General features: G+C 34.6%; 1 protein-coding gene across 2 annotated transcripts in view; it reads right to left on the reverse strand.

Moving 5' to 3' along the window:
* Positions 1 to 3227: 3227 nt before the first annotated feature.
* Positions 3228 to 25751, reverse strand: part of LOC131150680 (thiamine-repressible mitochondrial transport protein THI74-like) — a 29440-nt gene continuing 6916 nt past the window's right edge. Inside the window, exons 4-8 of one of the 2 annotated variants that reach the window (XM_058101546.1) lie at positions 25631 to 25701; positions 25396 to 25497; positions 4351 to 4468; positions 3897 to 4032; positions 3228 to 3470 (exon numbers count right to left, since the gene is read on the reverse strand). In XM_058101546.1, the coding sequence (XP_057957529.1) occupies positions 3399 to 3470; positions 3897 to 4032; positions 4351 to 4468; positions 25396 to 25497; positions 25631 to 25701 (499 nt within the window). In that variant the 3' untranslated portion in view covers positions 3228 to 3398. The remainder of the gene's footprint in view (positions 3471 to 3896; positions 4033 to 4350; positions 4469 to 25395; positions 25498 to 25630; positions 25702 to 25751) is intronic. The other variant, XM_058101547.1, reaches the window with a different exon arrangement.

Genomic DNA, 25751 nt, shown 5'->3' on the forward strand with positions numbered 1-25751 from the left:
AGGATAAAGTTGGAAGATAAAGGAGAGAAGTGTAACTTGTGTTTGACTCTATAGCCTACACAAGGATCCCAGAGGCGAGAAGGACAAAGTTGAAAGATAAAGGAGAGAAGTGTAACCTTATTGGATACGGCGACAGCACCATAGGATATCAACTCTACAATTTCATCAACAAGAAAATTATTCACAGTTGGGATGTCATTTTTAAAGAAAATGAATCCTAGAAGTGGGACCATACTGAATCTTCCAAAGATGCAGAATTAACACTTGAAGGAGAAGAACTCACACAGACAAGAGAAGTGGTTATTGAGTCACAAGTTCTCGAGCTGCAAACACCTCCACACGGTTTATCACAGAGGAATGAAGCTTCGTCACCAATTGAGCATGAAATCTCAGACATGAGGCCTAAAGAAGCCCGTAATCTAGCTGATTTGTATAACTATAGGATCTATAGAAGAGTATGTTACTATATACTATCTGTTGTTGACCAGCGACCTGGTTAACTTTGAGGAGGCTAACGAAGAAGACAAGTGGAGAAAAGTGATGGATAAGGAAATTCAATCCATTAAGAGGAACAAGAATTGGGAGTTGACAAATCTCCCGAAGGGTCGCAAAACTATTTGTATGAAATGAATCTACAAGACCAAAAAGAACGCTCAAGGAGAAGTTCAGAGATACAAAATAAGACTTGTCGTTTAGGGCTACAAGCAGAAATAAGGGATTGATTACGGAGAAATCTTTTCCCTAGTTGTCAGGTTTGAAACTATCAGATTATTAATTTTACTATCAGCACAAAATGGATAGAAAATTTATCAGCAGGACGTGAAATTAGCATTTTTGAACAGTTTTTTTGGAAGAATAGATCTATATCGATCAGCCACTTGGATATGTGAAGGAGAGTAAAGAAGATAGAATGTACAAACTGAATAAAACACTCTACGGTTTGAAGTAGACACCTCCTGCATGGAACATGAAGATTGATGACTATTTCTAGTCCCTACGAGCATGTGCTATACATGAAGATGGAGACAAACGGAAGCATGTTGATTGCCTCCCTGTATGTTGATGATCTAATCTTCACGAAAAATAATCCAGAGATGTTTGCTGCTTTCAAGAGGAGCATAGTCAAAGAATTCGAAATGACGGATATTCGCCGGATGGCTCATTTCCTTGACATTGAAGTCGTGCAAAGAGAAAAGGGAATCTTCATCTCCCAGAGCCACTATGCAAAAAAAATATTGAAGAAGTTTGGGATGGACAACTGCAATCCTTTGACAACTCCGGTTGAAACGAGATTGGAGTTGATAAAGAATGAGTAAGGAAATGTTGACCCCACATATTTCAAAAGTCTAGTTGGAAGCTTGAGGTATTTGACGTGCATTAGACCAGACATCCTTTATGGAGTTGGACTTGTTAATAGGTACATAGAGACTCTTGACTAGTCTCATCTGAATGCAGTGAAAATGATACTCTGCTATGTCAAGAGTACCATCACTGATGGTATGTTTTATTCATCAAGAGGTGATTGCAAACTTATTGGTTATTCAGATAGCGATTGGGGAAGAGATCTTAATAAAAGAAAAGGCATGACTGGATTCACGTTCTTTGTGGGAGATACAACGTTTACATAGTCATCAAAGAAGCAACCCATCGTAACGTTGTCATCATATGAAACTGAGTATGTTATTACCAGTTAAATTGTTTGTCATGATATATGGATCAGGAATGTACTGAAATATTTGATATTTCTTCAAGATAATCCCACAGAAGTCTACATTGATAATCGATCAGCGATTGCACTTTCAAAGAATCTAATTTATCATGAAAAAAATAAACATATTGATACTCGGTATCATTTTATCAGGGAGCATGTTAAGAAGAAAAAAGTGGTGCTGATATCTTGCAAAACGTATGATCAAATTGTTGATATTTTCATGAAGTCACTTGGACATGATATTTTTGCAAGACTAAAGACAATGTTTGGGATGACAAATCTTGGAGAGTCAAATTGAAAGGGGATGCAAAAAATTAAACTTGACTAGTTGCAGAAGAGATGGTCGGCAGCCCACCACTGTTGAATTTGCACTGGAGTCAGCAGCAACCTCACCAACTCCAGCCACCAAATTTTCACCTATCGTCCATCCTTTGCTATATATAGATGTGTGTGTGTGTGTGTGTTTGTGTAAAATGTAATGTGTGGTGTAAACATGATGAATAACCAGTGAGAGAAATTGTATTTTGAGTTGTCAATAACTTTTCATTATTGAAAGTTCTATGTATTTTCAGATTGAAATCAATTGAGTGTAAATTGTGAAATTCCTCATTGAGTTCTTGAGTGAATCCCTTCCATCCATCAAACAAACCATTTTACATACAACCTCTATTCACAAATCATTCAAACCAAACAAATATCAACCCATCAACTATAGAACCCTAGCCATATAAGTTGAAGATTTGATAGAAAAATTCTTGACATGAATCATAATAATGCGAGTCACATGATACTTTAATAATACTTTAATAAGTTCAAATATTAATATAATATCGTTTAATTATTCTATTTTAATATCCCAACAATTATTTCCAAATAAATTCATTTGACACCAAAAAAACAAAAAAAGTTATGAGACATTGCAGGTATGCAGGTATAAAATCAAACTTCTTTTAAAAAAAGTAAACAATAAAAAATATATTTATCATAATTAGAGAGTTCTATCCTGCGAGGCTCAAAAGCCGGCTCCAAATTAGCATCCACTAAGCTCCCCCACCCCAAATTCAGCATACTTCAATTTGTTATTTTGGTTGAATTTAGAAGGGTGTATTTTATTTTGATGCAATGCAGCATCTGCTTTGAAAAATTCATGAGAAAATTTTTTTTCACCCATCAAAATCTATTGCACAATAAAAAGATAATGATCTTCCACCTCAAACCTTTTCTTCTCGAGTCATAACATGGTTGAAACCCGAAACCTGAAACCTCAAGCATATAAAAATCCAAACTCAGAACTGTCCCGAAAGAGTCTAAAAACGGATTATACAATGAAAATACATAAAACAGAATAAAAATTAAATAAAAATATTATGAATCCTATTCCATTTTTTAAGGGGAAGTCAACCAAAGCTATCAATAATCAGAAATTATTAACGCATTACAACCACCCCCAACCTATACAGTAACAAACAGCTTCAAAGTAGATTTTGCGATAATCAAGCCCGATAACAACCAAAACTGCCCTCTTTAATGCTCCGTTTATATATTTTCGTAGAATATTGTACTTGTATCTTACAGTGTTACTATTGAAGGTGGTGATACCACAGAAAGGGGGATGGACAATACTGCTTGATCGGTAAAAACTTGAAAAACAAAGGTCCGAAAACACATATCCACATCCCAGAAAGTGCTAGGCCGAGACATCATCCACCTTGTACGAAAACTTGTCAGAGAGGTTTGCTATGACAAATCCTGCAAAAACCTGGATCAAACTGAACCAGTTAGTGAAGTTAAGGACCAGCAGAGTCATTTTTTTAAAAAAACCCAGATTGCCTATGCCGGTAAATGATTACCATATCCGGCTATTGCACTAATAAACATACACATACTACAAGCCTAGTCAGCAAAACGGCCCATGGGATCGGTAAGGTAAGATATCACATGTTGCTTCTGACAAAAGAGGAAATTCCCTACCCTCACCCAACATCATTGTGATTTTCCATCAAATTGCAACTGGAGTAAGGGGAAGAGGGTAGTTTGTGTGCAAAGTGCATTAACAGAGTCGATGTTGCAAGATACACATTTATTTCATGTATTTTTTCATGGAATTGATTGGGATGCATGGAATTCAGTATAGATATTGAAATAAAATCCATCAGATTTAACATAATGCGAGGAATGAACATGCCTGAATGCATCCAAAGATGTAGATTGCAGAGAAATGGCGGCGGTGGATTACAATGTCAGCTAACATGGCAAGGGGAATTGTAAGGGACATGCCCAATGTTGCGATCAATGGGGTTGTCCAAACCACAGAAACTGCCCTGTTCACTCTTCGTGTTAATTACTACTACTGCGAAAAAAAAGGTCGAACGAAGGAAAGAAAATTGTGGCCATAGACACTAGCTGCAGTTTGCAATTTTTATAACTAATTTTTCTCACCATTGTGGTGGGCCTTTCTTTTGTGATGGGGGAGGGTGGGGGGGTACGGACCCATTTTAGAGGCCAGATTTGTATCAAAAAATTATATAAGAATGCAAAAAATTGACATGGATGCTGCTATATATACCAAAAATAATCAGACAGAACACTCCCTACAAATCCATTTAGCAAAAAACTGACATGGATGCTGCTATACATACCAAAAATAATCAGACAGAACACTCCCTACAAATCCATTTAGCAACACAACTTCACCAACGGATTTTGAATGTGGAAACTCAAACTGTGGCTCTACTCCTAAGGCATTTAGTGGCCACACTGCATGGAACATGTAAACTCTGCTGTCAAACATCAATGTATTATTAATCCAGGAAAATGAAGGGAAGAAAAGAGATGGATGAAGCACACATACAAAGAAGAAAAAGAGAGAAAAAGAAAAAGAACAGGAGAAAAAACTGTCATTAAATACAGAAGATTAGGGAACACAATTAACAACAATGAAAAAGAAATATGGCCCATGTAACATAGCTTGAAACCTATTTTAATCCAATAAGGAGATGGTAAAACATGATATTTGTACGCCCAAGCGGATATGCAAGTAATCCAACCATAAAAATCAACCTACATAAAACCGGGTATTTATCCAACCTATTTTTTCCCTTGACCAGTGCATTTGAAATGAATTTGTCATTTTTCATGATGCCCAAAGGGACGGATCACATTCAACATGTTGGCTTTTTGAGTCCAATCTCCGTTTTGATGTTGACAAACACAATCGATTCTTATGTGTGCTTTTAAGTGCGTGAACAGGTATTATTCAGGTCACACATAAGATCAAGAAAACATGGAAGCCAAAGGAAGTCTTAAAGCTCAAATCTAGCGTATTTCATGGAGTCAAAGAATAAGGAAGAAGAAAACATATTTTAGTTGTATATGCATTTATTTTTCTATATGGTCTGTAATATATTGCATATGCATGCATGATATGTTTGGATGCTCAGTAATGCCGTAGGCAGACCTTCGGGCTGACTTCAGTCGACCGATGCCAGATTTTTTAGGGTAAATTAAAATGCCTAAATCATAATCTGACCCTAGGACCCTTAGCCCTTTGCACAAAATGTCATGACTTAATTCACACATGATTGAATAGGTTCAAGAGACCAAATAGGACATATTTGAGAGGTTTCGGGCGACCGAACCCAGGCAAGCCAAATTGCCTCGGTCAACCGAACCGCTGACCAATCAAAAGTTTGACTTGGTTCGAGTGACCGAACCAAATTGAACTGAGCGTCCCCAAGCGACCGAACCTTAGAGCGGTCACTTTTCACCTTCCCCCAGCGCCCGAACTCCACGTTCAAAATACCCTTGGGCAATAGAACTTGAGACCAGGTGACCAAATCTCGGACATTTTGAGAATCGCCTAGTTCAGCCACACGAATCATTTTTTAGGCATGCAAACTTCAAAATTGACTTTTTCTATTGTGTCTATGGCTTGGTCGACCGAAACTCTTGGATTGCAATTTTTTAACTAGGGTAATTAGGGTTAAAAAATTAATTAAACTTTTTTAATAATACCCAGCGTGTCCCCAATAGTCAAGAATTTCCCTGAGTCTATATATACCCCTTTCATAACTTAAATTAGCAACTTTGATTAGCTAATTTTTCTGTCAAATCTTTTTCCTGATCAAAGTTCCCCCACATACTATTTTACTTGAAAAATCATTTTGGGGGCCAAATTTTTTACTCTCCTACTCTCTCTATTGCTATTTGGAAAATCTTTTATAAAAGAGTATTTATTTTGTTTGGGCATCTATTTTGATTGAGTTTATTGCAAAAACAATTTTTGAGCATAACTCTTAATTTCTCCAAACACTTTTTATTGCTAATCTTTGTTGAAAAAATACTTATTTTATTTTGATCTTTGAAGCATGTGCATATTTCTCTCAACATCAAAGATCACACATCTTTGTTTTTCCAAAAATATTATTAAGATCAAAAACCCTAAGTTCTCCCATATTATTATTGAAATATATTTTTTGGAGAAAATTTCTTATTAGGGTTTAAATATATTTAAGCACTTTTACTCTACTGAACATAAATCATATCATATTGGAGAGCATATATTTGAGCTTTATTGTGTACATTTCTGCTTATATGTTTTAGAAACATTTTCATGTACAAAAATGTTTTCTATGTACTGGTTGGGTTCAGCCCGTTAATTGAACTGGGTAGTCTCAGTCCCGTAAGTGAGACCGATTGGATTTAGCCCGGAATTGAACTGGGGAGTCTCATCCCCGTAAGTGAGACTAGTTCAGCTCAGCCTAGTAATTGAGTTGGAGTTTTCCTCGCCCTGTAAGGAGAGGATGTAAACGGCTTCTACTCCACACGGTTAAGTGAGCAGGTATAGTAGAATCCTTGGGGGGTATGCCCAAGGCAAGGACATAGGCTGGTTTGGCCAAACCTCGATAACAAATATCATGTGTCGCTCTCTTTCTCTCTCTCTATCTCATTTAATTTCCACACTTTAATTTCATATGTGTATGTCTTTTCATTTATAGCTATAATCATTTGCTTGCACATTTATTTTAAATGAGATACACGTGTATGTCTGCACTGATAACTTAACTGTTTTACATACACGTTTTCAATATTGAATGGGATATGAACGGCGAAATGTTTTAAATTAACCAAAAAGTTTTAAATGTCCAATTCACCCCCCCCCCCCTCTCTTAGGATCACACCAAAGTCAAAAATTGGTATTAGAGCCTGATTACAATAAGCTTAACCGTTATTTGCATAAAGATTGCAATGACTCATATTTCGGTATATCCTTATTTTGAGATTTAAGCCCTTGCAAATCCTCCACTGTTTTATTGCATAGATTTTACTGTGTTAAATTTGAAAATATTTTTGTAAAATCAAATGATTGGTGGATTTGGAAAGGGTCTGTCAAAGTTTTTCATATCCCATTGAAAATGATTTTAAAAAGCATTATTTCCCAAAATTTGAAAATAAATTGAATTTGCATGACATGAGTTTTAATGCATATCATTTGAGTGTCATGCATACTTTTACTTTACCTTAGCTACTAATATTATTGAAAAGTTCATGTCTTGTAGTAGCGCTAAGATTTTTGGGAATATCTGAAAAAGATAGAAAAACTGAGAGAGAGGAGAAAGCCACCATGAGCTTAAACGACTAAGGAGTAAATCAAAAGGGTAAATCTTCCTCCTTCTACGTTATTTGATGCTTGATTCACATGCTGCATGTTTTATGTTTATTCTTACTATGTGAATCATATGAAAATTCTGTGATTATAACATGTCATCTTATGAGAAGCTAAATAGGAATATTTTTTAAATACTCAAAAGATTTTAGAAATTGTTGTTAATAGGGTTAGAATATCTTAAATGCTTAAATAGTGTATAATACTTAAAATTTTAAACCTTAATATACACTATTGTTATACTAAGAAACCTAAGAAAATCTAGCCAACATGTGAGTTTTAATGATCTTATCCAATCTAAGCTTAATATATATATATATATATATATATATATATATATAAAAAATTATGATTGGTTAATACATGATAATTTTGCCTAGTGCATGCTTATATCATTATCAGTTTTTGAATTAAACCTCATATGCATGTTTAAATAAATCCCCTTCAAATGGACAATGGTTTTAATTTGTGAAATGATGCTATATGTGTTGTAGTACAAATATTTTTAAATATAGCATACTATTTTGTCCATTACTCAGCAATGGGGTTTAGGAAATTTATCATAGTACTGCATATTATACAACCCTGAACTCATAATGCTCTTAAATGTTTAAATTTGAGAAATCCATAGGCTCATCCCCATATTAGAAAATATTGGTTATGCCAAATACTACTGATTGAATATAAAACTCTTTAGGTTCATAACAAAGGGGGAGCAGAAAATTTAAAACTCGTCCAATAAGCAATAAACTGTATCATACTTATTATATTTATTGGATGATTTGTTGGTACTAAATGTCACTATCTATTTCTTGCCTAATGATTATATATTCATATGGATAGTTCATATTTTATTTGATATATTGATTAAACTACTCAATGCATGTCTGTGTTGAATGCTTCCTGCATGGCAGATGCAGTGATGTGAATTGCATGCTGGTAGTAGATATAGGTTCTCGCATGCTTAAACTGAATTTTGAATTGTTTGCTTGAACCTATCAGGTATTAGGTACATGGTAAAAATGGGAAAATGTCCAATCTATAGATAGCATGCTGCCAAAATTTCGATAGAATTTTTCCCATAAATGAAACCATGTATTAGGATAATAATTTAATGCATGCTAAATTATTTTTGAAAGGATGAGTGAATCGTAGAAAAATATTAATTTTTCATCCTTAGTAGAAGATGCATGCATATGAACATATAGGAAAATACTGCACTGGTCATATGATAAAATGCTTTAATTGTTAACTAGTGTAGTTGCATTAAAAGGAGTGTTTATACTGTCTGGTATAGAGATAATTGTTAAATAGTATAAGCAACACAGTTCCTTTCCTAGGATGCACAGTAATTGCATAGGTTAGCACATGTAAAATCCAAAACGCTAGATATTTTGAAGACATGTACACAATTTGTGTCTTAGGATGAACTAGTTCATGGACACCGTTTGGTCTAAAATCTTTTGGTTATGAGCTTCATGTTGGACCTAAATGGTTAATAATCACGTCATAAATTTCAAATCCATGTAACTAGGGAAATTGCACGACTTAGAGGGAGTGTTTATGGCACACACACTCATTGTGAATTTTGAGTTGTGTCACTTTTTTTTGAACCCCTATTGCATTACGTTTGAGTATAGTCTTGATTGACTATCATGTATTATATTGAAATGCAATATGTCATGCGTATGTGTTGAATGATCAATATTTGCTGCATGCTGAAATCCTTTGGAAATGATGAAAATATGAGGAATGCTTTTAAATGACTTTGAATTAAATTGCAAGTACACGTGCATGCAAATATACAAGGGGAGCTTAAGCCCCACTCATAATAAAGATAAATAAGTACTTAATGTCAATAATCTCTTGCATGCTAAGTAATATTAAGAAGGATGAACATGTAATGAATGTGCTTAAATGAAATTCATCCTTGAGTGTAAATGCACTTATGTATGTCCGAGACTATACCGAGGAGTTTAAGCCCCATCCTTGAAAAGGATTAGAATCACCTGACCCATGGACTTACATTATTTCTATTATTTCTACTTTTTGTGTCCGAAGCTTTTCTGAATACCTTGAACATCATATCCTGTCTCTACTGAATATCTTTGATATGGATTGTTCCGGGTACACATGAACACCATGCTTGACTTACTATTTGACTTTTAGCGAATGTGTGTTCAGAGACATTTTACTAGTGAGATTAATTGGTCTAACATATATCTACTAAATCTGAAACGAGTACTTATATTGTTTGAACTCTAGAACTTTAAAAATTTGGTTCAAGTATAAGTAGCTAAAAGAATCTAAGCACGTATTCAAATTGATAGGGGGAGCATCTAAAATTATTTTTCTATCTTGTTGTGCTCACAACATTTCTAGCTTAGATTTGGTTTTTGAATTCATTGTGGCTTATGCTTAATTGTAATGTCTACATTGAATATTATAAATGAAAATATTTTGTTCGCCACAGTATCTTAGATTTTGCCATATGATCCCTGGTCGTAAATTTTGTATCTTTGGGATCTATGTGGTTAGCTTTTTCTGGTCATATTATGGATTGTACTTAAATGTCAAACCATAAAAACATTTTGCTTGCTTGAGTTTGAATTAAGTTTCTTTTTCAACAAGCTTATGCCCCCAGTTCTTATTGAAAATTTTATGGGGAAATATTTTTATACATACATACATATATATATATATATATATATTTAAATATATACATTTATAAATGCAATAATTGAACTTATATAGAATATTTCTTATCTTGCTTGTATGCTTTATGCTTCATGACTTGTGCTATCTTATTTTAAAATTAATTGTCATGAAATTTCTTTTAAGGGTGTTGCATAACTAGTTCATGGATTATTCATGAATTGCTTGTGAACTAGTTAGACGACTTTTATGCTCAAACCTACATTTGATATCATATGCCGTGTGCTTTAAATTCAAAATTTTCACGGGTCTTTTAATACGATTTAAATTGCTATAGTTTGAGGATATTTCTGGTCTAATTCTACTAACATGTCATTTTAATATTTTAAATGACCAGTTATATTCTTTTAGTGTGCTTCATTGCTATAATATTTAAAATAGTTATAAAATTTTTATGTCCAACTGTTATATCACATAGGGGAGAGTTTTTTAAAAATGGGGAGTTCTCTTTGCTAAGTTTGTTTTTAAATGATCAAACTTTTCTACTTTACTTAGCCTTTTTTGCTGATGCCAAAAAGGGGAGAATTTTTTTAGCAAAATGATAATGATCAAACAAGGGGAAGTTTTTGTTTACGGCAAAAACATAGGGGCAACTATTATAGGGACAATTATCAAAGCTTGCGCTTTAATGCAAAAATTTAAATGCATGATTTTGTAAATGTCTTCTTTTGTGATATGCCTGTGTTGTATTGTTTATACTTTTACATTGTGCATATTGTTAGGAGGAACCTTTTCAGGTTGTACACATTTTACTCTTATGTGTTTGTCATCATCAAAAAGGGAGAGATTGTTGGCTTTTTGAGTCCGATCTCCGTTTTGATGTTGACAAACACAATCAGTTCTTGTGTGTGCTTTTAAGTGTGTGAACAGGTATTATTTAGGTCACACATAAAATCAAGAAAACATAGAAGTCAAGGGAGGTCTTAAAGCTCAAATCTAGCGTATTTTATGGAGTCAAAGAGCAAAGAAGGAAGAAGAAGACATATTTCAGTTGTATATGCATTTATTTTTCTATATGGTCTATAATATATTGCACATGCATGCATGATATGTTTGGATGCTCAGTAATGTCGTAGGCAGACCTTAGGGCTGACTTCGGTCAACCGATGCCAGGTTTTTTAGGGTAAATTAAAATGCCTAGATCATAATCTGACCCTAGGACCCTTAGCTCTTTGTACAAAATGTCATAAATTATTCACAAATGGTTGAATAGGTTCAAGAGACCAAATAGGACATATTTGAGAGGTTTCAAGCGACCGAACCCAAGCAAGCCAAATTGCCTCGGTCGACCGAACCGCTGATCAGTCAAAAGTGTGACTTGGTTCGGGGGACCAAACCAAATTGAACTGAGTGTCCCCGGGCGACCGAACCTTAGAGCGGTCACTTTTCACCTTCCCCGGGCGCCCGAACTCCACATTCAAAATACCCTCGGGCGACCGAACTTGAGACCGAGCGACCGAATCTCGAACATTTTGAAAATCGCCTAATTCAGCCACCCGAATCATTTTTCAAGCACCCAACTTCAAAATTGACTTTTTCTATTATGTCTATTCGGGTGACCGAGCCACCGAAACTCTTGAGTTGCAATTTTTTAATTGGGGTAATTAGGGTTAAAAAATTAATTAAACTTTTTTAATAATACCCAGTGTGTCCCCAACGGTCAAAAATTTTCTTGAGTCTATATATACCCCTTTCATAACTCAAATTAGAAACTTTGATTAGCTAATTTTTCTCTCAAATCTTTTTCTTAATCAAAGTTCCCCCACATACTATTTTACTTGAAAAATCATTTTGGGGGTCAAATTTTTTACTCTCCTACTCTCTTTATTGCTATTTGGAAAATCTTTTGTAAAAGAGTATTTATTTTTTTTGGGCATCTATTTTGATTTGAGTTTATTGCAAAAATAATTTTTGAGCATAACTCTTAATTTCTCCAAATACTTTTTATTGCTAATCTTTGTTAGAGAAATACTTATTTTATTTTGATCTTTGAAACATGTGCATATTTTTCTCAACATCAAAGATCACACATTTTCGTTTTTGCAAAAATATTATTAAGACCAAAAACCTTAGGTTCTTCCATATTATTATTGAAATATATTTTTTGGAGTATTAGGGTTTAAATATATTTAAGCACCCTTACTCTACTAGGCTTAAATCATATCATATTGGAGTGCATATATTTGAGCTTTATTGTGTACATTTCTGCTTGTATGTTTTAGAAGCATTTTCATGTACAAAAATGTTTTCCATGTCTTGGTTGGGTTCAACCCGTTAATTGAACTGAGGGTCTCAGCCCCGTAAGTGAGACAGGTGAGGTTCAGCCCGGAATTGAACTGAAGAGTATCAGCCCGTAAGTGAGACTAGTTCGGCTCAGCCAAGTAATTAAACTAGAGTTTTCCTCGCCCCGTAAGGAGAGGATATAAACGGCTTCTGCTCCGTCCGGTTAAGCCTAGTAATTGAGTTCGGGTTTTCCTCACCCCGTAAGGAGAGGATGTAAATAGCTTCTGCTCCGCCCGGTTAAGTGAGCAGGTATAGTAGAATCCTTGGGAGGTATGCCCATGGCGGGGACGTAGGCTAATTTGACCAAACCTCGATAACAAATATCGTGTCTCTCTCTCTCTCATTTAATTTCGGCACTTTAATTTTATATATGTATGTCTTTTCATTTATAGTTATAATCATTTGCATGCACATTTCTTTTAAATGAGATACGCGTGTATGTCTGCACTGATAACTTAATTGTTTTACATACACACTTTCAATATTGAATGGGATATGAACTGTGGTGAATCGACAAAATGTTTTAAACTAGCCGAAAAGTTTTAAATGTCCAATTCACCCCCCTCCCTCTCTCGGGATCACACCAAAGTCAACACAACATTAAGTCTCCAGATGCATCAGTGTGCAAGTGAAGGGTGAGGATTTCTTTTTAGCCTTTTTCAAAAGAAATAGATAAATAATCATAACTTTTTTGCAAGGTAGGTAAAAGATGCAAGGCAAGTACACCAAAATTTAGTGAAGATAGAAGGGAATACAAAGAAATCAAGAGAGATATCCTCAATTAAAGACTATGGATGTGAAAAACAAAAAAAGTCTTCCGAGGTTCTACCATCCCTAAAAAAATCAACCACAGATTTGCCTGATCTTCGGTTATTATAAAAATGACTACCAAGGATAAAAAAAAAAGCTCCAAAACCAAACTACAGAACACGTGAGAACCTCAAGGTCTCCCTAAACAAAAGCATAACAAGAAATCCCACTTCAACATCAAGGTGAAACTACCCCTAAAATTCCATCCTTAAGACCATGAAAAAGAGGAACGAACTTTTGGCTTCAGAAACTTATTTTCCTCCATAACTTAATTTTGAGAAAGCAAAAAATCATTGAAGTTTAAATGATTTCTACATAAGGCCAAATTTTGATCTACCATGGATTCATAATAGAGGAACCATTAAAATTATAAGCACTGTGAAGAATAACTACCGGGAACCAAGAGGCAACACTAACAAACCTATGGGCCAGTGTTAGGAGGAGAGGGAGAGAGACTCCCTAAATAAGACAGCAACCCCAACGAAAAGTAGTGAACATAATTCATTCTCATATAGAACCCTGGGAAAAAAAACCTGTTGGCCTAAACACGGCTTACGACTCTTAATTTTGATGATAACAAAGTAAGGTTATTTAATTTGCTTCAAAGTTGTTGTGTTCCAAGGAAAACATATATTGAAGCCTAGCATACTTCACAAGGAATCATTTGAAAGCTTATATCAAATTCAGGTGACCAATATGGAAAACTCAAGGATAAATGAAGCTCAGAATTTAAAACAATAAAGATTTAAAAGCTCATATCAAATTCAATTTTGAAAGATCAAGGATCATTCAAGCTCAGAAACAAAGAGAACTCAAAGCAGCAATGAAGAGTCAAATGTGTCATTAGGAAATGCTTTGTAAGTACTTCAAGTATATTTCAAGTATGAAATTTTTATTGAAGCTCATTAGGCAAAAGAAACTTAGAGTGGAAAATATTTTTTAAAGAAAACAAATTAACATTCCAAGAAATGAAGAGCAAAGAGAGTTAGTTCAAGTATATTTTGAAAACCAAAATTTTGTCTTGACAGGAGCCTGACTAAACTTGTCAGTCGGCTGCCAACTTAAGGGTTTTTAAAATATACAAACAAAAGGTCGTCAAGCTACTGCCTAGAACTTGACAGGCGCCTGACGAGTTAATCTGAGAAGCCTGTCTAGGTTTCATCAGGCTACTATCACCCTACTGCCTATTTTTTTAAAACTAAGAATTTCAATGACAGACGACTACCACTCTACTGCCTGTGCAAAATAACTATGTATTTTATTGACAGGCGCCTGACCAAATTTCATCAGGCTACTACCACGCGGAAAATTTCAAATTTTATAACAGACAAATTTTTGAAAAATTAGATTGTTTGGGGCTCACACTGTTAAAACTTGGACACCACTCCAAGTAAACTTGGGGAACAAGTTAAATGATTTTCTACATCTATAAATAAGCCTCAAGACCAATGAATTCTATACAAAGAATCAAATTCAGTATTCAAACTCTCTCAATTGCTCTCAACACTCAAAGGCTCTCTCACTCTCATCTTGTGCACGAAATTTTCTGAGGCTTTGCTAATTCTAAATCACCAATCTTGTGCTACGATTCTGAATTCTTTCAATCATTGAAAGAACTATTCGGTGATACACTCTCTTGAGCTTCAATCTAAGTTTCATATTTGAATTACTTTAAAGTATATACATTGAATTTGTACTAATCAATTATTTTGAGAGCATCTCTTGTACACCTTCTTTTGAATCTTGTCTTGTAGATTGATTGATGGTTTAGGTGTTTGAATCGTTGGACGGAACGAGAGGATATTGTTTGAAGAGGTACACTCTAGCCTAATTGAAGGAGTGGTTGTAACGGTGTTGTTCCGCCCGAAAAAGAACTGATATAGTGGAATCCTTTGGTATTTGCCAAAGGCGAGGACGTAGGTTGAGGATAAGCCGAACCTCGTAAAAGCTTGGTGTTCTTCTCTACCCTACTCTTTAATTTCTGCACTATATTTATATTTGTGGATGCTAAGTGTAGGTTGTAGGGCTTAAACATTGAAATTCAAAGAAGACTCTTAATTTTAGAAAGTACGTTCCAATTAACCGTTTGCGGAAACCCACAAGGGAGTACGTTGGTTAATTTGTGGAAATCTTGATTAAGAGAACGCAATACAAACCAAATCAAAACAGGGCTTGCAATCATATTATAGGGTTGTTACCAAAAGCTAAAAGCAATTCAATAAGTTGCAATCTCTTGGTTGTTTTGGTTATTAGCATTGATCATTGTGTGGTTGGTTTGATTGTTTAAAATTTCAAGCAAATTGTTGTGTGTTTTGGTTTTTGATTGTTAGTTGATTGAGTTACTTAAGTTTTGGTTATAAAGTACTAAACAAATAAGTAAAGAATTTAAAAAGAACTTAAAACTTTTAAATAACCCAATTCACCCCCCCTCTTGGGAACACTATTCTACTTTCAATTGGTTTCATAGCCAAGTTGTAACAAATCCTAAACAGTAGTAACACAAAGATCTACATGCCAAACATAGGAATAGCTCCCTTTGGAGAGGGTCAATCATCAACCCGACCACCAATCTTTTGTGGGCTAAATTATACTTTCTGAAAATAATGTATGAAAATCTACCTTCAAACTATGGATTGAAAGGCTTGGAAGGTTGTCACGGATGGTGACTTAATTCCTACCAAGTTAGTAGATAGAGAACGAGTTCCTAAAGAAGAAAAAGAATTAACTGAACTTGATCATAAATTGCTTCAAACAAATGCAAGTGCAATTAATGCCTTATATTGTGAATTAGATATCAATGAATTTAATAGAGTCATGACTTGCAAAACCACTAAAGAAATTTGGGACAAGCTGAAAGTAACCTATAAAGGCACCGAAGATGTTAGAGATAATAGGATCGACATACTAACTAGTGAATACGAAACTTTCAAAATGAATCCGGATGAATCAATCACTAGTATGTATACTAGGTTCACCCACATAATAAATTCTCTCGGTGCATTAGGGAAAACATACTCTACCTATGAGATGATCCGTAAGATTCTTAGAGGTCTTCCACCCATATGGAAACCAAAGGCTATGGCCATAACTGAAGGAAGAAATCTTAAAACCACATCTCTAGATGAACTCATAGGATCTCTACTCACTTATGAAATGGCCTTAAAAAAAGAAATCCTGAAAATAAAAATAAGAAACCCATAGCTCTAAAAGCATCAAAAGAAAGCTCAAATGATGAAGATAGTGAGATAGTGAATTAAGTGACTTAGATCAAGATAAACTAGCTTTTATCACTAAAAGACTTGGAAAGTTTTATAAAAGAAACAAGAAATTCTCTAGAAAATTCAGACGTACAAAAACCAAAAAAGGTGAAACAAGTAAGAAAGGAAACAAAAACAAGATTGATCCACCTACTTGTTATCAGTACAAAAAGGTAGGACACATCAAGCCGGATTGTCCTCAGCTCAAGAAGGAGAAGAAGAAGAAGAAGAAACAGTAATGAAAGCCACATGGGATGACACGAGCTCAAGTGAATCAGATAACAAATTCAGCGAGCAAGAGATGGCGAACCTATGCTTCATGGCACACAATGAAGAGGTAAATTCCTATTACTCCTCAGAAGAATCAAGTAATGAGTCATGCAATGATTCTTCTGAAAGTATGTCATCTTACAAGGAACTTCAAGCTGAATTATTTGCACTTCATAAAAGATTTATAAAAGTTACTAAAAGGAACATAGCATTGAAGGAACAAAATGAAAACCTTAAGAGCCAACTAGAATCCTCTAAATCTATTGAAAAAGAGAAAGAATCCCACATTGAAAATCTAACGAAGAAAATAAATGTTATGTCACGAGAATTAGACAAGTTACAAGAAAATGATCAAAGCAAGAGAGATTTAGAAATAATTGACCTTAAAAAGACAATTGAAGATAAAGAGAAAATAATTTATAACTTTACTAAAGGTAAAAAAAATTTTGAAAAGATGGTTGGACAACAAAGAATGCATGGTAATAAAGAAGGAATTGGTTTCAATGGAATCACTGATAAAAGAAAGAAGAAATTGTTCATGGGGTACTTTATAAAAGAGGCAAAACACTATGTTAGTACATCCTCAACTAATATACATGAGCATACAACATGCTACTAGTGTAAAAACAAAGGACATACCATGTTTAATTGTCCTCTTAAAAAGAAGTATGCTAAAGTTAAAAATGAATGGAAAGTAAACAATGGAACTAGATATAATTTAAAGAAAGTTAAGAAAGTTTGGGTTCCAAAGAGTAACACCAATAATCCTTCATTGTAGATATGCTTTAGGACAACACCATCAAAGGAAAAGTGGTACTTGGACAATGGGTGTTCAAGACATATGACCGGAGATAAGTCCAAGTTCACTACATTAGTACAAAAGGATGGGGGATACGTCACCTTCGGCGACAATGCTAAAGGTAAAATTGTTAGAATTGGTAAAATAGGCAAAGAACCCTCACTCACAATTGATGATGTGTTGTTAGTAGATGACCTAAAACATAATCTTTTGAGCATAAGTCAACTTAGTGACAAAGGGTTTGACATAATCTTTAAGTAAGATAAATGTTTAGTTCAAAACCCAAATAAACAAGAAATTCTTTTTACAGCTTATAGGGTTAATAATGTGTATTTCATAAACCTTGACAACCTAGTTGATCAAAGTGTAACATGCTTGACTGCCATGAATGAAGCCAGTTGGCTTTGACATAGAAGACTAGGACATGCAAGCATGGAGTTACTATCCAAATTATCTAAAAAGAATTTGATCAAAGGACTACCTAATTCAAAATTCATAGAGGATAAAATTTGTTATGCGTGTCAACTAGGAAAGCAAATTAAAACAAGCTTTAAAAATAAGAAACATATCTCTTCAAGTAGATCCTTAGAATTCATTCATCTAGATTTATTTGGTCCCACTAGAACTCAAAGCTTAGGAGGTAAGCAATATGCCTTTGTAATAGTAGATGACTATTCTAGGTACACTTGGGTATTATTTTTAGCCTCCAAAGATGAAGTTTGTCACTTACATGTAAGAAACTTCAAAATAAAAAAGGATATAATGTATCAAACATAAGGAGTGATCAAGGTAGAGAATTCAACAATAAGGATGTTGAAAGATTTTGTAATGAAGATGGCATCAAGCATAATTTTTCAGCACCTAGAACTACACAACAAAATGGAGTTGTAGAAAAAAAGAACCGAACACTGGAAGAAATGGCTAGAACTATGTTAAACGAACATAATCTACCTAAATATTTTTGAGCTGAAGCAGTAAACACAACTTGCTATGTAATTAATAGGGTATCCATAAGATCAAAGCTAGATAAAACACCATATGAACTTTGGAAAGGTAGAAGGCCTAATATTTCATACTTTCATGTGCTTGGATGTAAATGTTTTGTACAACAACAACAAAACCAAGCCTTAATCCCACTAAGTGGGGTTGGCTATATGAATCCTTTTCCGCCAATTTATGCGATCATGAACCATTTCTTTTAATAGATTCAAGGATATTAAATCCTTACTCACTATCTCCTCCCAAGTTATTTTAGGTCTACCCTTACCCCTTCTACTACCCCCCACAGTAACTAAGTCACTCTTCCTCACAGGTGCACTATAAGGCCTAATATTTCATACTTTCATGTGCTCGGATGTAAATGCTTTGTATTGAACGATAAAGATGAGCTAGGTAAATTCGATGCAAAAGCTGATGAAGGAATATTTTTAAGGATGTTCATTAAAAAGTGAAGTCTTTAAGATATACAATAAAAGGACACTTACTACTGTTGAATCAATACATGTCACTTTCGATGAAGAAAATCCTTTCAACAAAACACCAAAAGCTGAAGAAGGACAACCCACTCAAAAATCAGAAGACTTAGAAATAGGAGAAGCAAAAGAAGAAGTAAAAGAAAAGGAAGAAATCATTGAAAAGACTCCAAATGATAAACCTATAGAAAATCCTGAATTACTAAAAGAATGGAAATATGTTAAGAATCATCCAAAAGATCAAATAATTGGAGAACCATCAAGAGGTATAGCTACTAGATCATCCTTGGAAAATTTATGCAATCATTATGCATTTTTATCTCAAGATGAACCTAAAAATGTAGAAGAAGCATTAAATGATGATTCATAGATTATGACTATGTAAGAAGAACTTAATCAGTTTGAAAGAAGTCAAGTATGGCAATTAGTACCCAAACCTAAAGATCATTCAATCATAGGAACTAAATGGGTCTTTAGAAATAAGAAGGATGAAAGAAACAAGGCTAGGCTAGTAACTCAAGGATATAATCAAGAAGAAGGTATCGATTATGATGAAACCTTTGCTCCCGTAGCAAGAATGGAAGCAATTAGAATGCATCTAACCTATGCAGCCTATAAGAATTCAAGTTATATCAAATGGATGTAAAAAGTGTTTTCTTAAATGGATATATAAATGAAGAAGTTTATGTAAAACAACCACCGGGCTTTGAAGACTTAAAGTATCCTGATCATGTATTTAGGTTGACTAAAGCTTTGTATGGTCTAAAACAAGCTCCTAGAGCTTGGTATGAAAGACTAAGTAATTTTTTACTTAAAAATGATTTTTCTAGAGGAAAGGTAGATAGCACATTATTCATAAAGACTAAAAACAAAGATATGCTAATAGTTCAAATATATGTAGATGATATCATATTTGGTGCTACAAATGAAAAACTATGTAAAGAATTTGTTAAATGTATGCAAGAAGAATTTGAAATGAGTATAATGGGAGAATTAAATTACTTCTTAGGGTTACAAATCAAACAAGTCAAAAATGAAACATTCATAATTCAATCAAAATATATTAGAGACATACTGAAAAAGTTTGACATAGAAGGAAGCAAACCTATATGAACCCCTATGAGCACCTCAACAAGCCTTGATAAGAATGAAAAGGGAAAATCAGTTGACACAAAACATTATCAAGGAATGATAAGAAGCTTATTGTATTTAACAGCTAGCAGACCCGATATTATGTTTAGTGTGTGCATGTGCACTAGATTTCAATCAGCACCTAAGGAATCTCATCAAGTTGCTGTCAAAAGAATTCTAAGATACTTGATAGGAACCCTTGATCTAGGATTGTGGTATCCCAAGGAAACTGATTTTGAAATGATTAGCTATTCAATTGCGGACTATGCCGGATGTAAAATAGATAGAAAGAGCACTAGAGGTACTTGTCACTTTCTAGGACACTCACTAGTCTCTTGGTTTTCTAAGAAGCAAAATTTCGTAGCATTATCCACAGCCGAAGTTGAATACATAGTAGCTGGGAGATGTTGTGCACAAACACTATATATGAAACAATAGCTAAAAGACTTCAATCTTGAATATCAAACAATCCCAATTAAGTGCGACAACACAAGTTCTATAAATATTTCAAAAAATCCTATCTCTCTCACTCAAGAACAAAACACATCGACATTAGACATCATTTCTTGAGAGATAATGTTCAAAAGGAGGAAATAACTCTTGAGTTTGTCAATACAAATGAATAATTAGCAGATATATTTACAAAACCACTTTCAGAAGACCAATTTGAATTTATTAGACGAGAATTAGGTATGTTGCACATTCAAGAAGTTAATTAGAAGAGGAAACAAACAATTTTGCAAGCAGCCTGCTTGGGAGGTGACTGCCAGCTAAGACGTAGGCGCCTGACAAGCTACTGCCTGTTGAAATATAACTCAACAGGCGCCTAACAAGCGGCGGTTCAATTTTAAAACACGCAAAAAACACCTCTTTTTAAACCTCAGCCACCTGTCTACTCTTCTCCACCTCTCCAAAAATATTTTCTCTCTTTCCTTCTACTCAATCCTCCTCCTCAAATCCTTTCCTTACTCATTCTCCACTTCACCACACCAAACCATAAACCTTCCTAACCTAGGGTTTTAGGATTCCAACCAACTTCTTAATATGCCGAGAACGAAAACAACCGCAAACAAGGACAAGGCTTCCTCCTCACATCAAGCAAGTAATGATGAAATCACGAAATGGCTGACCTCCTCGCACGCAAAATCATTGTATCAAAATCACATTTCAACCATCGATCCAAAATTCGGTAAAGTCCTAGATATCCTTTTCTTTGAATTCGATTTTCCTGAAATCTTAGCATTATTCAAAGACATTGGTTGGGATAAATTTATTCAACACCAAGCCAAGAGATACTATCCCGATTTGACAAAAATTTTCTACTCAAACTTGGTGAAGAAAGAAGTGGGCATTTCCACCGACCTCCTAGGACAAACAATTACCCTTGCACCTCAATCGTTGGGAAAATTACTTCACATAAAAAGCGGTGAATTTCAGTGCAATCCCAGAGGAAACAGACATGCCTACATGGTTCCTCCCTTTCTACCAGCACTATTCTAGCTTTAGCTCTGACATGAGAACTGGATTCACTTCCCTTCAGGACAAAATCACTACTATGGAAACTCAGTACTCTTCACTTGATCAGCGCCTTGAAAAGCTAGAACAGCATCTCACTAGCTCCTCCCAGGGTGCAGCCCCCATGGATATTAGTTCAGCGCCTCCTAGTGATGCTGAATTCGATGAAGAATCAAAGGAAAGTGATGAAGCTTCCAAAGAAAAATCTGATGAGAAGTCTAAAGATACTGTGAAAGAAGATGAAGCTTCTAAGAAAGGCTCCAAAGAAGAAGAAGATGATGAAGATAGTACTACTAGATCTGATGCTTGATTTTGATAGTCTATGATGTTTTGTAATCGTTAACACTATGACTTTTTGTTCACATTTAGCTGGATGTATGGTACACCTAGTCTTTGTATGTTTATTAAATGATTGAAATTCTCCTTTTTGAATGATGTCAAAAGGGGGAGTATGTTTATGAGCAAAAGATGGTATGAGGGAGTATGTTTATGTTTATGGTATCTTTTATGAAATGATGATTATGAATGAGCATGCATGATGTTTAATGATTATGAATGAGCATGATGTTTATGAAATAATGATTATGAATGAGTATGCATGATGAAATAATGAATTTATAAATATGCATGATGAGCATAATGACCTTTTGAGTTTGTGAAATGAATGCTATAATAAAATTATGAAGTATATGAAACTATGCTATAATGTTAACTTTGAAGTTTTATACTTATTGTAAAGGGAAGCCTTTCAAGGCTTACCTATTTTTGCTCCTTATTTATCATCATCAAAAAGGGGGAGATTGTTGGCCTAAACACGGCTTACAACTCTTAATTTTGATGATAACAAAGTAAGGTTATTTAATTTGCTTCAAAGTTGTGGTGTTTCAGGAAAAAACATATATTAAAGCCTAGCATACTTCACAAGGAATCCTTTGAAAGCTCATATCAAATTCAGGTGATCAATATGGAAAGCTCACGGATAAATGAAGCTCAGAATTTAAAACAATAAAGATTTGAAAGCTCATATCAAATTCAATATTGAAAGATCAAGGATCATTCAAGCTCAGAAACAAAGAGAACTCAAAGCAGCAATGAAGAGTCAAATGTGTCATTAGGAAATGCTTTGTAAGTACTTCAAGTATATTTCAAGCATGAAATTTTTGTTGAAGCTCATTAGGCAAAAGAGACTTAGAGACCTTATTGTCAACTTGGAAAATATTTTTTAAAGAAAACAAATTAACATTCCAAGAAATGAGGAGCAAAGAGAGTTAGTTCAAGTATATTTTGAAAACTAGAATTTTGTCTTGACAAGAGCCTGACTAAACTTGTCAGTCGACTGCCAACTTAAGGGTTCTTAAAATACACAAACAGAAGGTCGCCAAGCTACTGCTTGGACCTTGACAGGGGCCTGACGAGGTAATCTGAGAAGCCTGTCTGGGTTTCATCAGGCTACTATCACCCTACTGCCTGTTTTTTTAAAGCTGAGAATTTCAGTGACAGACGACTACCACTCTACTGCCTGTGAAAAATACCTGTGTATTTTATTGACAGACGCCTGACCAAATTTTATCAAGCTACTACAACGCGGCAAATTTCAAATTTTATAATGAACAAATTTTTGAAAAATTAGATTGCTTGGGGCTCACACTAAGTTAAAACTTGGACACCACTCCAAGTAAACTTGGGGAACAAGTTAAATGATTTTCTACATCTATAAATAAGCCTCAAGACCAATGAATTCTATACCAAGAATCAAATTCAGCATTCAAACTCTCTCAATTGCTCTCAACACTCAAAGGCTCTCTCACTCTCATCTTGTGCACAAAATTTTCTAAGGCTTTGATGATTCTAAATTACCAATCTTGTGCTACAATTCTGAATTCTTTCAATCATTGAAAGAACTATTCGGTGATACTCTCTTAAGCTTCAATCTAAGTTTCATATTTGAATTACTTTGAAGTATATAGATTGAATTTGTACTAATCAGGTCTTTTGAGAGCATCTCTTGCACACCTTCTTTTGAATCTTGTCTTGTAGATTGATTGACGGTTCAGGTGTTTGAAATGTTGGACTGAACGATAGGATATCATTTGGAGAGGTACACTCTAGCCTAATTGAAGGAGTGGTTGTAATGGTGTTGTTTCACTCGGAAAGGAACTGATATAGTGGAATCCTTTGGTATTTGCCAAAGGCGAGGACGTAGGCTAAGGATAAGCCAAACCTCGTAAAAACTTGGTGTTCTTTTCTACCCTACTCTTTAATTTCTGCACTTTATTTATATTTGTGGATGCTAAGTGCAGGTTGCAGGGCTTAAACATTGAAATTCAAAGACTCTTAATTTTCGAAAGTACATTTCAATTAACCGTTTGCAGAAACCCACAAGGGAGTACGTTGGTTAATTTGCGAAAATCTTGATTAAGAGAACGCATACAAACCAAATCAAAACAGGGCTTGCGTTTATATTACAGGGCTGTTATCAAAAAGCTTAAAGCAATTCAATAAGTTGTAACCTCTTGGTTATTTTGGTTATTAGCATTGATCATTGTGTGGTTGGTTTGATTGTTTAAATTTTCAAGCAAATTGTTGTGTGTTTTGGTTTTTGATTGTTAGTTGATTGAGTTACTTAAGTTTTGGTTATAAAGTACTAAACAAATAAGTAAAGGATTTAAAAAGAACTCAAAACTTTTAAATAACCCAATTCACCCCCCTTCTTGGGAACACTATTCTACTTTCAAAACCCCAACAAAAGAACCCGGGGAAAAAAAAAAAAAAATCATGGAAGTAGGTGCATGGTCCAAATCTCATATGTATGTGCACGCCTATGCCCAAAATGAAGCAGCAGTAAATCCCTCATTTTCTCCATGCATCAAAATAGGGGCGCGGATGATGATGAAATATTTTTTTTGGGCCCGGGGGGATGGAGAGAAGATAGAGAAGCTTAAGTTACAGAACTGGGCAAATGAGTTTCACATTGCTATCAGCACAAAGAAAGCAGACTGCACAGAGACTCTGCAACTGTGTGATTTATAATGGATGTTCCATGCATTGTAACCATGTCACAACCATTATGCCCACTTACAGCCATTTTTTCGTTTTATTGAAGATAAGCTTAACTGCTTAAGAAACAGAACTGTGCAAACGAGTTTCACGTTACTATAGGCACAATAAAGAAGGCAGAGTGCACAGAGAATCTGCAACCATGTGATTTATAATGGACGTGCCATGTATTGTAACCATGTCATAACCATTATGCCTGCTTTAATCCATTTTTTTTGTTTGATTGAAGCCCCAGATAGAAAATTATTCATTCAATTTAAATTTTACCTCCTAATAGCAGTACTTTTTAAATTAACAATCATCAATTAATGTTAAGACTTCACTTCTCAGTAATTAAAATATAATTTTACACACATAGAATAACAACTTGAAAAATCATTTAGACAAGGTGATTGATTCCAACCACCTTGATACATCATACATTAGTGTAGTAACATTGTAAGTTTTGAATGTGCTCTTCATCTAGCATTTTGCAGTGCAATGCTAGACAATTTACAATTGCTTCCAAACCCAACACAATTCATAAGTTGAGCTTATCTTCTTATAGAACACCAATCTAACACCCAAAATTTTCGTAATAAATTATTAAGTCTCCCATGAATCCATGAAAACCCACGGCATAACCTGAATTTGAGCCTAGTGTTTCTGTTCTGAGTAATAAATTTTGCAAAACATTATGGAAAGATATCACAGATTCAAGGTTTCCTTACCTAGCCACCAAAGACCAAGAAGGGTGAATAGACCAATGTACCCAAAGAACTTTTGCACATCAACCTTATCTCCATCTGATCCAGAAGATTTCTTGAGCAGCACTGCACCAAGTAAGCCAATACATTATTAATTGCCTTTGGAACAAAAAAAAATCTAATTGAATTGAAATTGATCACTATATTGTTAAAAAATTTAACCAAAAATATCACTTGGATGACAATTAGGACGACTTACCTGTAAATAAGCCATACAATACTGCTGAGAGAAGACCAAAAATGTCCCCAATGATGGAGTGCTTTCTAACCCTGGGTAAGATAAGAAGGGCACAGTTTCAGAGAAGCAAACATGATAAAAT

This window comes from Malania oleifera, chromosome 3, assembly GCF_029873635.1.
Source record: "Malania oleifera isolate guangnan ecotype guangnan chromosome 3, ASM2987363v1, whole genome shotgun sequence".
Classification (NCBI taxonomy): Eukaryota; Viridiplantae; Streptophyta; class Magnoliopsida; order Santalales; family Ximeniaceae; genus Malania; species Malania oleifera.